The sequence below is a fragment of the Mizuhopecten yessoensis genome, unplaced genomic scaffold (genome assembly GCF_002113885.1).
Source record: "Mizuhopecten yessoensis strain PY_sf001 unplaced genomic scaffold, ASM211388v2 scaffold10889, whole genome shotgun sequence".
NCBI lineage: Eukaryota > Metazoa > Mollusca > Bivalvia > Pectinida > Pectinidae > Mizuhopecten > Mizuhopecten yessoensis.
The window spans coordinates 157,498-174,508 of NW_018408772.1; the positions used below are offsets into that span (position 1 = coordinate 157,498).

The 17,011-nt window shown below is 38.7% G+C and overlaps 1 protein-coding gene across 1 annotated transcript in view; it reads left to right on the forward strand.

The window, feature by feature from the left end:
• Window positions 1-17,011, forward strand: part of LOC110463319 (myosin-2 heavy chain-like) — a 116,451-nt gene that overhangs the window by 67,520 nt on the left and 31,920 nt on the right. The window contains exons 17-32 of the mRNA XM_021517823.1: window positions 911-1,057; window positions 1,863-1,946; window positions 2,270-2,428; window positions 2,757-2,903; window positions 3,184-3,342; window positions 5,609-5,692; window positions 6,064-6,126; window positions 6,436-6,603; window positions 7,740-7,823; window positions 9,508-9,687; window positions 9,844-10,001; window positions 12,521-12,536; window positions 12,723-12,806; window positions 13,070-13,174; window positions 13,742-13,804; window positions 15,638-15,649. Coding sequence (XP_021373498.1) covers window positions 911-1,057; window positions 1,863-1,946; window positions 2,270-2,428; window positions 2,757-2,903; window positions 3,184-3,342; window positions 5,609-5,692; window positions 6,064-6,126; window positions 6,436-6,603; window positions 7,740-7,823; window positions 9,508-9,687; window positions 9,844-10,001; window positions 12,521-12,536; window positions 12,723-12,806; window positions 13,070-13,174; window positions 13,742-13,804; window positions 15,638-15,649 — 1,713 coding nt within the window. The remainder of the gene's footprint in view (window positions 1-910; window positions 1,058-1,862; window positions 1,947-2,269; window positions 2,429-2,756; window positions 2,904-3,183; window positions 3,343-5,608; window positions 5,693-6,063; window positions 6,127-6,435; window positions 6,604-7,739; window positions 7,824-9,507; window positions 9,688-9,843; window positions 10,002-12,520; window positions 12,537-12,722; window positions 12,807-13,069; window positions 13,175-13,741; window positions 13,805-15,637; window positions 15,650-17,011) is intronic.

Consider the following 17,011-nt stretch of genomic DNA (forward strand, 5'->3'; position numbering starts at 1 on the left):
ATATATGACAGAAGTGTCAAGTTTATATGTTTCATGTCTACCTGTGTCAGTAACAATATCTGTTGTGTATATATGACAGAAGTGTCAAGTTTATATGTTTCATGTCTCCCTGTGTCAGTAACAATAAGCATGACTTACTTTCTCACAAACATCTGGATACCATCTCACATTTCCTTACTGACTTGATGGTAGTAACCATCTTAATCTATATTTCTCTAGATCCTCTGTCTAGAATAGCAGCATTACATGTCATTTTCTACTTTCCTTTTCCATGCCTTTAACACTAACTGTAACTTACAAGTCTGTAACAAACTATGAGGCTGTATGGAATGCCAACTTGACCTATGAACTGTCCTGATTATGTATGTCCTTACACAGGACAGAGGATGAGGTTTTATGGTAAAATCGTATAAAACTTCTGTCTACACTGTTTAACATCACAGTACAAGTATATATTTTGGTGATATATTTATCTTAATTGGTACTCATGATAGTGATATTTCTGTTTGTGTGTTCCTAACATTAACAGCTTAACATGCACAGTCCTGTAATAATAGTATCTGCATATTGATAAATAAATAAGTGAATTCCTGGTGAAATGGTCTTGCATAACAAAGTTGACTCCTTTATTGATGTATGTATTGTAATGTTGCATTTTATTTTGCGTTTGTATTTTTTGTGTTTGTTGGTTGATTGGGATCAATAATTAATAAATCTTATACATTCACTGTTTTTGCACTTTTTGTCTGATTTACACGATTTTGTTTTCTTTTGTAACTTTGTTTTACAAGCACATGTAACATCTGTTATCAATAACCGCTGTAACTTGGTAATGTTAACTAATACCAGGGAATCCTCAGTACCAGCCGGCTAGAACAAGGGCCTTAACTGTTTATGGTGGATATTTTAGGTGGCAGACCATCATGACAATATAGTGAAATTGCGGAACGAGAACCGAGAAATTGATGACAAACTGAGAGAGGCATTGTCTACAGCCCAGCACAGGGGAGATGTCATCAAGCAACTGAGGGAGGAGGTCAAACAGTACCAATCCAGGGTCAGTATTAAGGTCAAACACTACCAGTCCAGGGTCATTATAGAGGTCCATTAATCAGGCCAGGGTCAGTATTATGGTCAAACACTACCAGTCCAGGGTCATTATATAGGTCACCATTAATCAGGCCAGGGTCAGTATTAAGGTCAAACACTACCAATCCAGGGTCAGTATTAAGGTCAAACTCTACCAGTCCAGGGTCGGTATAGGTCAAACACTACCAATCCAGGGTCAGTATATAGGTCACCATTAATCGGGCCAAGGTCAGTATATACAGTAGGTCACCATTAATCGGGCCAGGGTCAGTATAAAATATATAGGTCAAACAATACCAGTCCAGGGTCAGTATATAGGTCACAATGACTAGGCCAGTGTCAGTAGGTAGGTTACAGTTTACCAGGCCAGAGTCAGTATATAGGTCACACTTTACCTGATCAGGGTCAGTATATAGGTCACACTTTACCTGATCAGGGTCAGTATATAGGTCACACTTTACCCAGCTTGGGTCTGTATGTAGGTAACACTTTGCCAGGCCAGGGTCAGTATATAGGTCACACTTTACCTGATCAGGGTCAGTATATAGGTCACACTTTACCTGATCAGGGTCAGTATATAGGTTACACTTTACCAGGCCTGAGTCAGTATATAGGTCACACTTTACCTGATCAGGGTCAGTATATTAGGTAAATGCTGTTCATATGTTTGATAATACTTGCATAACATTTTTGAGAAAAATATATATGTTTTTGTAGAATTATAATTATCTGAAATTGTGTAATTGTAAATTATCTTATATCCTATCCATAAGGGTCAAGATTTCCAGAGAAAGATGGAGGCAATGGACCAGGATCTCCAACAGACTCACAATCGCTACTCCAACCAGTGCCGTGAGGTCAGTACACACTAGATTACTCACTATATCTCATAACATCAACATATCACAGTAACTATATCTCATAACATCAACATATCACAGTAACTATATCTCATAGCATCAACATCTCACAATAACTCTATATCTCATAGGTTCGTATTATATCTCATAGGTTCATATTATATCTCTTAGGTTCATATTATATCTCTTAGGTTCATATTATTGATTTGTACAATATTAAGGGTAATAAGTTAAGATCATCTGATCATTTGTCCTAACACAAACAGTTGAAGAAATAGTGTCTACTGTTGTAATAGTTAGGGAGTTTATTTCTTATTCAGATTGACCGCCTACAGACCGATGTCCAGGAGCGAAACTTGACCACTAGCCAGCATGAAACTTACTTTAAGTCTGAGTTAGCTGACAGAGAAGAGGAAATACACAGGCTGAAGGCTGAGGTTAACATTCTGCATGAAAAACTGTCCCAGACCAACTCACAGGTATGTCAAGTTCAACATCTTCAATGATAACTGTCCTGTTCCACCACATTGGCTAGGAAATATTACCAAAGATAATGTCTGTCTTGGAAATATTACCAAAGATAATGTCTGTCTTGGAAATATTACAAAAGATAATGTCATATTACAAAAGATAATGTCTGTCTTGGAAATATTACAAAAGATAATGTCATATTACAAAAGATAATGTCTGGCTAGGAGATGTGCTGTTATCTTTGGTTGGTTGGTTGGGGCATGTCAACAAGTGTTTGTCTAGTTATGATTTTAATGTAGCAAATTTCAGAAATATTTGTTTTATTCTATCTTATAGTTGTTATCCCGAGAACAGCAAATAGCCAATCTCACTTCTAGCATCAAAGAACTAGAGTCAGAGATTGCCAGGAAGGACCTAGCCCTACAAAAGTTTGATGTCGACCTCATGAATGTTGATGAGGAGAGGTGCAAAGCTGAGGACAATGTAAGTACCGGTGCTTGTAGTTGTCAGATTTCTACGTATATTTCTACATTAAACATCGCACGGAAGATCATTAAATCTATCTTATGCTAGATAACATCATCAGCTGGTCTTTCAAGTAATTTGTATAATTTTCTCTTATTTATAATCTTTCCAATGTCTCCTACATTTTTCTCTTATTTATAATTCTAGCAGCTTGTTGCAAAGATAAATGATAGAAATACTATTTTTCATGAACAGAAGAAGTTTTGAGTGGTTGTTATTAATGGCTGGGTTTGACTAGGTTTCCCGACGTGATATCAGTATCCAGCAGCTAGAGCAGGACCTGGCCCAGGTGAAGGCTCAGTATCGCGAGTCCGTGGAGGAGAACGGACGCCTGGAGGCTCGGATACAGGCCTTCGCCATCAACGCTCAGAGTGAACAGGATGTCCTTAACTCAGAGGTAAGGGAGACAACTCTTACTTCTATATCTATCAAAAAGGCAGTGGGATCTTGAAACACATTCTGATACATAGGGGGTCGCCTGATAATAACGGTATTGTCCCTGTCTCGCCTCAGTCAACAGAAATACAATTATTTTCTCTATCAGTAAATGTTATTTATATAAAAAATTCAAAATGAAAAAGATGGTTGGCTAATTAAAATGTCATTACCAGAGTATTTATGGAATAGCAACTGCAAAAGTAAGAAAATGTAAAAGTTGTTAGAAAACAAACTTTACCTATGAAGTTCATATTGAATGAGTGCGGTCAAGTTTCCTGGAAGTTATGTAGTATCAATACTGAGTAGATGATTTTGGTTGCTGTTTGACTTTAGAAAACCTATTGATCTGTAATGTAAAACAATGACCTCAGGTCAATGATTGCCTTCACTTTCTGTGTTTATAGTATATAGGGTACAAGATTATAGTGCTGGATCAATAGGTTATATCGATCAATAATCACGATATTGAGGATGTTTTTCAAATAATTTTGAAAGTAATTTTTTGTTCATTTTTTTTGTGTCAAGTACTCACAGCTATAGTATTTTTTATTTTGTTTTTAGGTCACCTGAGCTTTGCTCAAGTGACCTATTCCAATCGCTTTTCGTCCGTCGTCGTCCGTCGTCCGTCGTGCGTCGTGCGTAAACTTTTACATTTTCAACTTCTTCTCAAGAACCAGTGGATGGATTTTTTTCAAACTTGGTCAGAATCATCCTTGGTAGATGAGGCTTCAAAATTGTAAAATTGGGATTCCTACCCCCACCCCTGGGGCCAGGGCGGGGCCCCAAAGGGAAAATTATCCAATATTTCAAAAATCTTCTTCTCCAGACTCAGAGGTACTACAGTGATTTTCTTTACGTGGAAAGAAAGATCATCAGGGGCTTTATTTAAATTGAAAATATCAGGACCCCGAGCTATCCGTTCTCCCTTGGGGAGGGGTTAACGTTTAATATAGTTTATATAGGGAAATAACACTTTTCGGTATATATTTTATATATTTTCAGCAGAAAATTGCTCAAACTTAGTCAGAATCATCTTGGGTAAATGAGAGTTTTACTTTGTAAAATTAGGATTCCTGCCCCATCCCCAGGGGCTAGAGCGGGGCCCCAAAGGGAACATTTACCAATATTTTCAAATTCTTATCCATTGATGACATGACAAGTATTGAATTTCACTTAGTTTACATGCTGATTTCCACATCACATCTAAACAATAAAATAAAGCTACCAGTATCTATGATATAACTCAGGTGACCGCTAAGGCCCTTGGGCCTCTTGTTTTAAAACTTGTCAAGTCACTCCAAACATTCGAAAACTTATCAAATTTGCATTAGAGCAGCAGTACTCTCATTGTGGTGTTTCTGTGTATATTTAGATGTATTTGTCATTCTCCTATACAGCTACATCCATTTAATGATAAGTAACATGTTATATGTCTGGTATCATAAGGCTTACAGAAAAACAACTTGATTGCCTATCAATTCATAGTTAATCAGCCAATGGTCATGCTCGTTAGGAAGCTTTGTGCGGGTACTACTATTACCTGTATACCTGTACGTCAGGCAGTTAGGACAAACATGTTCATGCTGATCTTACCTTGTGAGAATTGTTATATGGTGTACTAGTCTAGTGAATGTACAAGGTTTACTGGTCTAGAGAACTGTCTGGGAAATGTACAAGGTTTACTGGTCTAGAGAACTGTCTGGGAAATGTACAAGGTTTACTGGTCTAGAGAACTGTCTGGGAAATGTACAAGGTTTACTGGTCTAGAGAACTGTCTGGGAAATGTACAAGGTTTACTGGTCTAGAGAACTGTCTGGGAAATGTACAAGGTTTACTGGTCTAGAGAACTGTCTGGGAAATGTACAAGGTTTACTGGTCTAGAGAACTGTCTGGGAAATGTACAAGGTTTACTGGTCTAGAGAACTGTCTGGGAAATGTACAAGGTTTACTGGTCTAGAGAACTGTCTGGGAAATGTACAAGGTTTACTGGTCTAGAGAACTGTCTGGGAAATGTACAAGGTTTATTAGCTAGAAAAACTAATCCAGAGAGCTGTCTGTGGTCCTTGCAGCAGTAATATAACCATGGCCTGTGTTCAGTTTATGGAGAGGCTTCAGGTGAGTTGATTACTGATTTGTTCTAATTTCTAACAAAAAAAACAATGATTTGAGGTAGAATGTGATGTGAAATGTACATGACCATTATGACAAAAATTAATTGATCGCAGGTGAAGCGGCGAGAGGAAGCCATCAAACGTCTCAAGATGGAAACCATCACCATGCAGGAGCGCAACAGTAAATATGAGGAGAAGGTACGTAACTCTGGTGTATAACTGGAGACCAGGGACAGATGTGTGGTCGCCTTTCTATCTACAATTCAAACAAATCAGAAAGTTTGTGTGAGAGGTGCCTTTCTATTTACAATTCAAACAAATCAGAAAGTTTGTGTGAGAGTTGACATGCATTACTTCTATTTTGACATATTTCTGTGTTTACTTGTCTGCCTGTCAATTCCACTGTGTTTTTGTAATCAGAAAACAATAGTACTGAGATCAGTGTGTTATCTATATATTTACTGACATAAATGGTGGTTCTCCACTCCTGACTACTTGCCTGATGAGTAGCAGATATTCCACTGTGTTGCTGGTTTGTTGTTATGTAAATACATTGTTTGTTTACACAGGTAAACCAGATGGACCGGGAGGTGGAGCAGCTTAAGATGCAGCTACGCACTTCTCAAGCAGAGGTATCCCTGTCTACAAACCTTCTTACCATTGATGAAATTAAAAAAAAAATGTTCTGTGTAATCATTTATCAGAAAAGTATACCACTTTAGGATTAACTTTAATGTATGTGTATTCTCCAAAAGTGTACTACACAACTGGTTTGTTGGACAGATTGAAATAACATACCTTGTATTAAATTCTGAAATGTTTTCTTTTTAACATTAAGTTCAAATAATTGAAACCTTAAGTGTTACATCCTTGTTTGAAAAAAATGTGTTTAGACAGACACAGGTATTCCTATATTGATAACATAATAATAATTATTACAGAACGACACAAAGAAGGGTACGATCAGTAACCTGGAGTCGAACATGAATGACGCAAAGCGCCGTAACACTCAGTACCAGGAGGATGTGAGTCGCCTGGAGGACCGTGTGCGTGAACTCAACATTGAACTGACCTCCCTCCAGTCCCAGAGTGACAAACAACAGCACAATGTGAGTATCACCAAGGAGACAGGGTCAAACCTGGCGTCAAATACTGTAAAACTAAGGGTCAACACGGGTCAGTGTAGGGTTCAATGAGAGATTATAAAAATTAAACAAAATTCAAACCTGGGGTCAAATACTGTTAAACTAAGGGTCAACACGGGTCAGTGTAGGGTTCAATGAGAGATTATAAAAATTAAACAAAATTCAAACCTGGGGTCAAATACTGTTAAACTAAGGGTCAACACGGGTCAGTGTAGGGTTCAATGAGAGATTATAAAAATTAAACAAAATTCAAACCTGGGGTCAAATACTGTTAAACTAAGGGTCAACACGGGTCAGTGTAGGGTTCAATGAGAGATTATAAAAATTAAACAAAATTCAAACCTGGGGTCAAATACTGTTAAACTAAGGGTCAACACGGGTCAGTGAAGGGTTCAATGAGAGGTTATTAAAAAATTAAACAAGGTAAAACCTATGGTCAAATACTGTTAAACTAAGGGTCAACACAGGGGTTAATGTAGGGTCAAACTGGAGGTCAATAAAACAATCTCAACAAGTTCAAACCAGGGGTCAAATACTGTTAAACAATAGATCAACACAGAAGTCTATGTAGGGTTAAACTGTTAGTAAAACAATCGAACAAAGTCAAACTGTGATGTATGTACCTTGATAAGGTCAGACCAGGAGTTGTTACAAACTGTTAGTAAAACAATGGAACAAAGTCAAACTGTGAAGTATGTACCTTGATAAGGTCAGACCAGGAGTTGTAACAAACTGTTAGTAAAACAATCGAACAAAGTCAAACTGTGATGCATGTACCTTGATAAGGTCAGACCAAGAGTTGTTACTAGGCTTAGTGTAGATTTAAACTCTAGGTAAAAAAAAAAGGATCAATACAGGGTTAACCACGATGTCAAAGCAATGTTAAATCTGAAGGAAAACTCTTTTAACCACACAGATCAACCAGACTGACAATGTCATATTGTAAAATTGTATTTCTTATAACTTAGGTTACAGTGTGACTTAGTTTTATTTGTTCAAAGCCACTATGTGCATTCTGATGAAAATTTCAACTATTTTAAGTGCCTTATTCTGCTTTGTATGTGACATATATATTGACTGTGTTTGTGTTTCCTATGTAGATTGGTACAAAGGAGGAACTGCTGATAAACCTGAAATCAGACCTGGCCAGTCTACATAAACAGCAGAAGGAGTCCATGAGTAAGGTGGGTAGCGTAGGGTAGAGTAGAGTAGGTAGCCAGTCTGTAGTCAGCCTTCCATCTCAGTAGGGTAGGTAGCCAGTCTGTAGTCATCCTTCCAACTCAGTAGAGCAGGTATAGCCAGTCTGTAGTTAGCCTTCCATCTCAGTAGGGTAGGTAGCCAGTCTGTAGTCATCCTTCCAACTCAGTAGACAGGCTTCCCACTCAGTAGAGTAGGTAGCAGGTCTGTAGTCTGCCTTCAAACTCAGTAGAGTAGGTAGCCAGTCTGTAGTCAGCCTTCCAACTCAGTAGAGTAGGAAGCCAGTCTGTAGTCAGCCTTCCAACTCAGTAGTCAGCCTTCCAACTCAGTAGAGAAAGTAGCCAGTCTGTAGTCAGCCTTCCAATTCAGTAGAGAAGGTAGCCAGTCCGTAGTCAGCCTTCCAACTCAGTAGAGAAAGTAGCCAGTCTGTAGTCAGCCTTCCAATTCAGTAGAGAAGGTAGCCAGTCTGTAGTAAGCCTTCCAACTCTGTAGAGTAGGTAGCCAGTCTGTAGTCAGCCTTCCATCTCAGTAGAGTAGGTAACCAGTCTGTAGTCAGCCTTCCAACTCAGTAGTCAGCCTTCCAACTCAGTAGAGAAGGTAGCCAGTCTGTAGTCAGCCTTCCAATTAAGTAGAGAAGGTAGCCAGTCTGTAGTAAGCCTTCCAACTCTGTAGAGTAGGTAGCCAGTCTGTAGTCAGCCTTCCAACTCAGTAGAGAAGGTAGCCAGTCTGTAGTCAGCCTTCCAACGCAGTAGAGTAGGTAGCCAGTCTATAGTCAGCCTTCCAACGCAGTAGAGTAGGTAGCCAGTCTATAGTCAGCCTTCCAACTCAGTAGTCAGCCTTCCAACTCAGTAGTCAGCCTTCCAACTCAGTAGAGTAGGTAGCCAGTCTATATTCAGCCTTCCAACTCAGTAGTCAGCCTTCCAACTCAGTAGTCAGCCTTCCAACTCAGCAGTCAGCCTTCCAACTCAGTAGAGAAGGTAGCCAGTCTATAGTCAGCCTTCCAACTCAGTAGAGAAGGTAGCCAGTCTGTAGTCAGCCTTCCATCTCAGTAGAGTAGGTAGCCAGTCTGTAGTAATTGTTCCAACTCGGTAGAGTAGGTAACCAGTCTGTAGTCAGCCTTCCATCTCAGTAGAGTAGGTAACCAGTCTGTAGTCAGCCTTCCAACTCAGTAGAGAAGGTAGCCAGTCTGTAGTAATTGTTCAACTCAGTAGAGTAGGTAGCCAGTCTGTAGTAATTGCTCCAACTCGGTAGAGTAGGTAACCAGTCTGTCGTCAGCCTTCCATCTCAGTAGAGTAGGTAACCAGTCTGTAGTAAGCCTTCCAACTCAGTAGAGAAGGTAGCCAGTCTGTAGTAATTGTTCAACTCAGTAGAGTAGGTAGCCAGTCTGTAGTCAGCCTTCCATCTCAGTAGAGTAGGTAGCCAGTCTGTAGTAATTGTTCAACTCAGTAGAGTAGGTAACAAGTCTGTAGTCAGCCTTCCAACTCAGTAGACTAACTTATAAAAAAATCTGTCTAAAGATGTTACTTTTAACGAGCTTTAATTTATCAATTACGTGGTAAGAAAAAAAATTGATCCAAGATCATGACAGATGATGTTCATTGAATTTCTATATATATTTAACGGTAGACATCTTCCTATAAAGACTATAAAATTTATATAATATATATACAGGTGAATATCAGAGATGACACAATCCAGAAGCTGAATTCTGAAATAGGTCGTCTGAAGGGCAAACACCATGAGAAGCTTGGTGAGGTGAACAAACAGTCGGACACCATCAAGAAACTACAGGAGGCTCTCACCCAGTGTCATATCGACCTGGACAAGAGCCGAAAACTCACCGAACAGGAGGTACGTACCACTAACAGTTTGTACAATATCTGACTCATCGAACAGGAGGTATGTGTCAGTTCGTGCAATACCTAACCTGGGTTTTCTTTAATACATTGATTTTATATACTGCACCTATGTGTGACGTATGTCATGATATCTTCCTGTGTTATCCAGGTGAGACGAAGAGATGAGTCCATTAAGACGTTACAGGAGGATCTGATGGAGTCTCAGGCCCAATACAGCGCCTGTTATAATGAGGTGAGGCAAAAATTAGCTTTCTGCATCATAAACTCATATCAGATGGCTGTGGAACAAAACAACATCCTATGGATGTACTATCCTAGTCATCACCTTGATAGAAAGATACCAATAAGGATTCTAACAACATAATTGTCACCAATAGAAAGTGTAAACGTAATTGTGTGTTTAATGGAATAGGTGTCTGTAGACTTGCATATAAAAATAAAGACTGGTAGTTTAAAAAAATACAATATTGGCTTTCACAGATTGATATGTATGATTTTACCATGATGAATGGTCATGCATGAGAGAACAACTATACTCTCCACTAAAGGTAGTGATCAGTTTCAACAGATCAAGCCTAGAACAACATTGGCTTTCACAGATTGATATGTATGATTTTACCATGATGAATGGTCATGCATGAGAGAACAACTATACTCTCCACTAAAGGTAGTGATCAGTTTCAACAGATCAAGCCTAGAACAACAGAGACATAAAGGAGTGTAGTAACATTGTACGGCAGTTAATGGGACAAATATCAAACTCAAACACTATCTCAATACTTAACCCAATAGTACAACAACTATCACAATAGTACAACAACTATCACTATATTACAACAACTATTGTGATAGTTGTTGTACTATTGTGTTAGTTGTTGTACTATTGTGATAGTTGTACTATTGTGATGGTTGTTGTACTATTGTGATCGTTGTTGTACTATTGTGTTAGTTGTTGTACTATTGTGATAGTTGTACTATTGTGATAGGTGTTGTACTATTGTGATAGATGTTGTACTATTGTGATAGTTGTTGTACTATCTCAATACTTAACCCAATAGTACAACAACTATCACAATAGTACAACAACCATCACATGAGTACAACAACCATCACAATAGTACAACAACCATCACAATAGTACAACAACTATCACAATAGTACAACAACCATCACAGTAGTACAACAATCATCACAATAGTACAACAACCATCACAATAATACAACAACCATCACAATAGTACAACAACCATCACAATAGTACAACAACCATCACAGTAATACAACAACCATCACAATAGTACAACAAATATCACAATAGTACAACAAATATCACAATAGTACAACTATCACAATAGTACAACAAATATCACAATAGTACAACAACTATCACAATAGTACAACAAATATCACAATAGTACAACAACTATCACAATAGTACAACAACNGTAGGAGGGGCTTTGTAAAGGTCAGGTCAAACAGAGGGTAGTAGGAGGGGCTTTGTAAAGGTCAGGTCAAACAGAGGGTAGTAGGAGGGGCTTTGTAAAGGTCAGGTCAAACAGAGGGTAGTAGGAGGGGCTTTGTAAAGGTCAGGTCAAACAGAGGGTAGTAGGAGGGGCTTTGTAAAGGTCAGGTCAAACAGAGGGTAGTAGGAGGGGCTTTGTAAAGGTCAGGTCAAACAGAGGGTAGTAGGAGGGGCTTTGTAAAGGTCAGGTCAAACAGAGGGTAGTAGGAGGGGCTTTGTAAAGGTCAGGTCAAACAGAGGGTAGTAGGAGGGGCTTTGTAAAGGTCAGGTCAAACAGAGGGTAGTAGGAGGGGCTTTGTAAAGGTCAGGTCAAACAGAGGGTAGTAGGAGGGGCTTTGTAAAGGTCAGGTCAAACAGAGGGTAGTAGGAGGGGCTTTGTAAAGGTCAGGTCAAACAGAGGGTAGTAGGAGGGGCTTTGTAAAGGTCAGGTCAAACAGAGGGTAGTAGGAGGGGCTTTGTAAAGGTCAGGTCAAACAGAGGGTAGTAGGAGGGGCTTTGTAAAGGTCAGGTCAAACAGAGGGTAGTAGGAGGGGCTTTGTAAAGGTCAGGTCAAACAGAGGGTAGTAGGAGGGGCTTTGTAAAGGTCAGGTCAAACAGAGGGTAGTAGGAGGGGCTTTGTAAAGGTCAGGTCAAACAGAGGGTAGTAGGAGGGGCTTTGTAAAGGTCAGGTCAAACAGAGGGTAGTAGGAGGGGCTTTGTAAAGGTCAGGTCAAACAGAGGGTAGTAGGAGGGGCTTTGTAAAGGTCAGGTCAAACAGAGGGTAGTAGGAGGGGCTTTGTAAAGGTCAGGTCAAACAGAGGGTAGTAGGAGGGGCTTTGTAAAGGTCAGGTCAAACAGAGGGTAGTAGGAGGGGCTTTGTAAAGGTCAGGTCAAACAGAGGGTAGTAGGAGGGGCTTTGTAAAGGTCAGGTCAAACAGAGGGTAGTAGGAGGGGCTTTGTAAAGGTCAGGTCAAACAGAGGGTAGTAGGAGGGGCTTTGTAAAGGTCAGGTCAAACAGAGGGTAGTAGGAGGGGCTTTGTAAAGGTCAGGTCAAACAGAGGGTAGTAGGAGGGGCTTTGTAAAGGTCAGGTCAAACAGAGGGTAGTAGGAGGGGCTTTGTAAAGGTCAGGTCAAACAGAGGGTAGTAGGAGGGGCTTTGTAAAGGTCAGGTCAAACAGAGGGTAGTAGGAGGGGCTTTGTAAAGGTCAGGTCAAACAGAGGGTAGTAGGAGGGGCTTTGTAAAGGTCAGGTCAAACAGAGGGTAGTAGGAGGGGCTTTGTAAAGGTCAGGTCAAACAGAGGGTAGTAGGAGGGGCTTTGTAAAGGTCAGGTCAGAAAGAGGTAAATAAGTGTACGTTTTAAAGGTTAGAAAGAGAGATGTGGATGAAAATTTATAAAGTATTTGTCAGGAAGAGGCTAGAGGAAGGCTATATTGGAAGGAGTGAAGGAGTTAATCACCTTTAACTCATGTAATGACAGCCTTTAAAATGAGCCAATGTCACCAAAGTATTAAATTGACCATTACAGGTGGCCCACAGGGACCAGGTGATCCTCAAGGTACAGGGTGAACTGGACACCACACAGGAGAAGTACCAGGGATGTATGGAGGAGGTAGGGCCTTTATTAAGAATTTCAGGAATCAAACAATTCTGAAAAAACACTTATTGTACTATAACTATGTAAACGTCAATTAGATTACTGAAGGATTTGCTCTTTTCAAACTGTTTTCGAATCATTCTTTCCAGCTATAATGCCTTATTACTGGGAAACAAAAATCTCTTAAATTACCTCTTATACTTAACTATAATAAATGAAACTAATGAAAGCTATTGAAATTACTAAAAATGGGACTCAAATTATTTGTGTTTTTTCAGCTGAACATTCGTGAAGATGAGGTGATTCGGCTGAATGGCCGTGTGAAGCAGCTGCAGCAGGAAATCAGGGACCTCAACGCGAAGTGTGATCAGGACGAAAAGAAGGTAGATCTTATTGTAGAGATAGAACAAAGGGCAATCAGGCTGAGAAAGTAGACAAGTAAACACAAGGGAAGTCGGGGCCATAAGGAGGATCGTATTGTAGAGATATGTGTACAGGTGGAACAGAGGGCAATCAGGCTGAGAAAGTAGACAAGTAAACACAAGGGAAGTCGGGGCCATAAGGAGGATCGTATTGTAGAGACATGTGTACAGGTAGAACAGAGGGCAATCAGGCTGAGAAAGTAGACAAGTAAACACAAGGGAAGTCAGGGCCATAAGGAGGACCATATTGTAGAGACATTTATACAATAATAAATGGACTGTGTTAATCTGGACAGGGAATGACTAAATAGACAGAGATTTAGCTTTGTAATGTGACCAAATGATTGGCTCTTATATTCAGCTAGTTTTAATACAGTACACAGAGTAACAGTATGATTAGAACCATGTTGATCCTAACTCACTGAGGGCACTATTGATTTTCTGGTAAATTCTTTAGTAAGAAGTAGTAGTAATGTTGTTGTCATTTACCAGTGAATTGACAGAGGTTTTTCATTATTATCTTTTCAGATTTCGGACGATGAAAAGTCAATTCAAAAATTGCAACATGATCATGAAATTTCGTTACAAGAGGTAAGGTTCTTTTTCATTCAAGATTGATCTGAATGTGAAAACTTTGCTGCAATGTCAAGTGATCAGATGCACAACTAAGGGTTCTAATAGCAAAACATGTGTTTTGATTTCAAATTTGACAGTTCTGCTTGATTTAATGGTATCACCTGTGATTTTAATGCTTTTGTTTTGTTGTTCACATTTTTTATGAGGAGCAGAAATATTTGTGTGTAAAAAATAAATCGATCTTTACAACATTACACAATATTTACGTAATCAATTTGTAGTTCGATTTGCACTGTGATCAGTCATTAATATGTCATAGTAATTCAAAATGTTAACTTGAAAATCCATTTTGATTTTAAACTTTAAAGACACCACCTAGGAAGACAGATGATCAGAAAAAGGGAGACAATTCTCGTTATTTGTCTGTACTGCATTGGAAACACATAGAACACCAAGCTTTAGTAAATCAACACGTTGTACAGTTGGATGCTTGTACTTCTGACTCTCACTCTAAGTACACCTCCAAAATGTTTTATCAGATTTTATATGGTGCCAAGGATTCTGGTAAAACACACAATCATGTTTAAATGTATCCATACCTAGAACACACGATTTTTGTTTATATTTACTCGTATCTTTTAGCAGATTTTTTTTCAGTTATTTTGTACAGGGAATGATATATTATAAAACAAAACTTAATTGAGATTAATTAATACTTGGAGGGGGGGGGACATGAAAATTACATGTTATTTGCAATACCTCATTCTAGAGTTGTCTCCCCTGATCATGTCTGCATTGATTTGAAAGGTAATGATTGTCATACTCTAAAGCATGTACAAGGTGACGAGGTTTGTAGAGACCTGTAAGCCTGTAGTAATGTAAGCTTTACCCTGTAGACACAGAGAGGACAGAAAGGATCTGTGGTAATCATACAGCAGTTATACACAGCTATTATACACAGCTACTGTACACGACCGGATACTTAACATGTACAAGGTGACGAGGTTTGTAGAGACCTGTATACCTGTAGTAATGTAAGCTTTACCCTGTAGACACAGAGAGGACAGAAAGGATCTGTGGTAATCATACAGCAGTTATACACAGCTATTATACACAGCTACTGTACACAGCTACTGTACACGACCGGATACTTAACACTTAGAACTTAACTGGTTGGTTGGTTAAGGTAGATAACCCCAGGGTTTGCAGAGGTGGTGGAATAAGGGGCTTTGTATGGTAAAATGTCCTATACCTAGGTCTGACATTGTTAGACTTTCGTGTAAGGTAATGTGATTAATACTGATAACTTTAATACGTAAAATATAATGCAATTACATAATAACTAACTTTTGTAATTAATGTCCTGATGTAGAGACATCTTATTCCTAAGGGAACTTTATTTCACACTTCTGTGTGATGTGATAACTGAGGTCTGTGAGGTGACGGACAAAACAATGATGACCATACGAGTTTTGGTGAATTTATTATATTTTGATTACGTAACTAGATTTGCGATTTATGGCAGCATCAAATATTCTGTGACATGATCATACAGATTAGTATATTCAATTGGTGTCTAAAGGTATCTAATTGACACTAGTACAGTTGTCTGTTACAATACTAAGAGAGGGCTACGTGTTTCTGCAGTTACCTCCCCTTGTACTGAAAGTGGGCATGTGCTCAAATGCTATTAGTTTCTGTAATAAAACCACAACATTTGTTTCTAAAGTAAAATCCTCTGTACAAGATTAGCCTTTAGGTTAGGCCATACCAAGTTGGAGTAAGATTAAAGTTTTTTACCGATTTTGATCCCTCTGTAAATGTGTACCTTTGTTTTGTTCCCGGTAGAGAGATCTAAAGGTAAGAGCAGGTGTGTAGACCTGCGTCGGAGAGCTTCTGTACCAGATCATTGACTGTTTAATCCTCCTTCTCCCAAGTAACAACTGTCACATGAACTTTGTGTGCTATCAACATCTCCACATATACATTTGTTTTAATGATTCTGTCATTCATAAAGTCAAAACTTCAGAGATTCACATATTGGCATTGAAAAAATATTTTTGATTTATGTGCATGCTACAAATAAAAATAATATTTATAAAAAATGTTTTATGCTTGTTTTATGTGGTCATACTGTTGTGGAGGTGATTTTGAAATAGCATACAAATTTCATGTTAAAATAATTGAAGTAACATTGATTGACATTCCATCATATTTCAGCTTTATCTAATAATACATTAAAGTTTTGTAAATATATCTGTTTTTGCTATAAACTTTTTTTATAATAGCTGTGTGCCTTCTTTTGTCAGACTTATCAGGTGTGTCCAATATAAGTATATATTTATAATAGTTTTTATGTCATTTATGACTGAAGTTGCATTTAGTTTGATTAGTAAGTTACTGCATGATGAAATCATCGGGAGTAAAGAGCAAGCTGTGCATGCCTACCAGGGACAGTCTGTAACAATGTCAAGTCTAAAGTCTAGGAATCTGTTATTGACGATATTCAAATCTTTCAGTTATACTTAATTTTGGTGTTGGTTTTGTTTCTTTATTTGCAAAATCTTTCGCCAATTTTGTTATTGCTGCAATCTTTTTTCTTTAGATTAATAAAGTCTTCAAAATTCTTCTTATTTTAATTTCAATTTTTTCAGTCAAATTTAGATGTAAAATGTCTGCTGCAATAACCATAGTAAAATGACTCGTATGATTGACCTACATTTATTAGCTCACCTGGTCCAAAGGACCCAGGTGAGCTTATGCCATACCGTGTCGTCCTTCGTCCGTCGGTCGTCCGTCCGTCAACATTTTCTTTAAACGACTTCTTCTTCTTAACCACTGATTGGAATTTAACTAAATTTGACTGGAAGCATCCCTAAATGGTGGGGATTCAAAATTGTACAAATGGTGGGGCTGACCCCCCAGGGGGCTGAGGGGCGGGGCCAAAAGGGGGCAATTTGGCTAAACTGCTTTAAGCGACTTCTTCTCTGGAACCAAGGGATGGATATCAACCATATTAGACTGGAAGCATCCCTAGGTGGTGGAGATTCAAAATTGTACAAATGGTTGGGCTGACCCCCCAGGGGGCTGAGGGGCGGGGCCAAAAAGGGGTAATTTGGCTATATTTCTACAAACGACTTCTTCTGTAGAACTATGCACTGGATATCGATCATATTTAATCAAAAGCATTCATGGGATGCAGGGATTCAAAATTGTACAAAT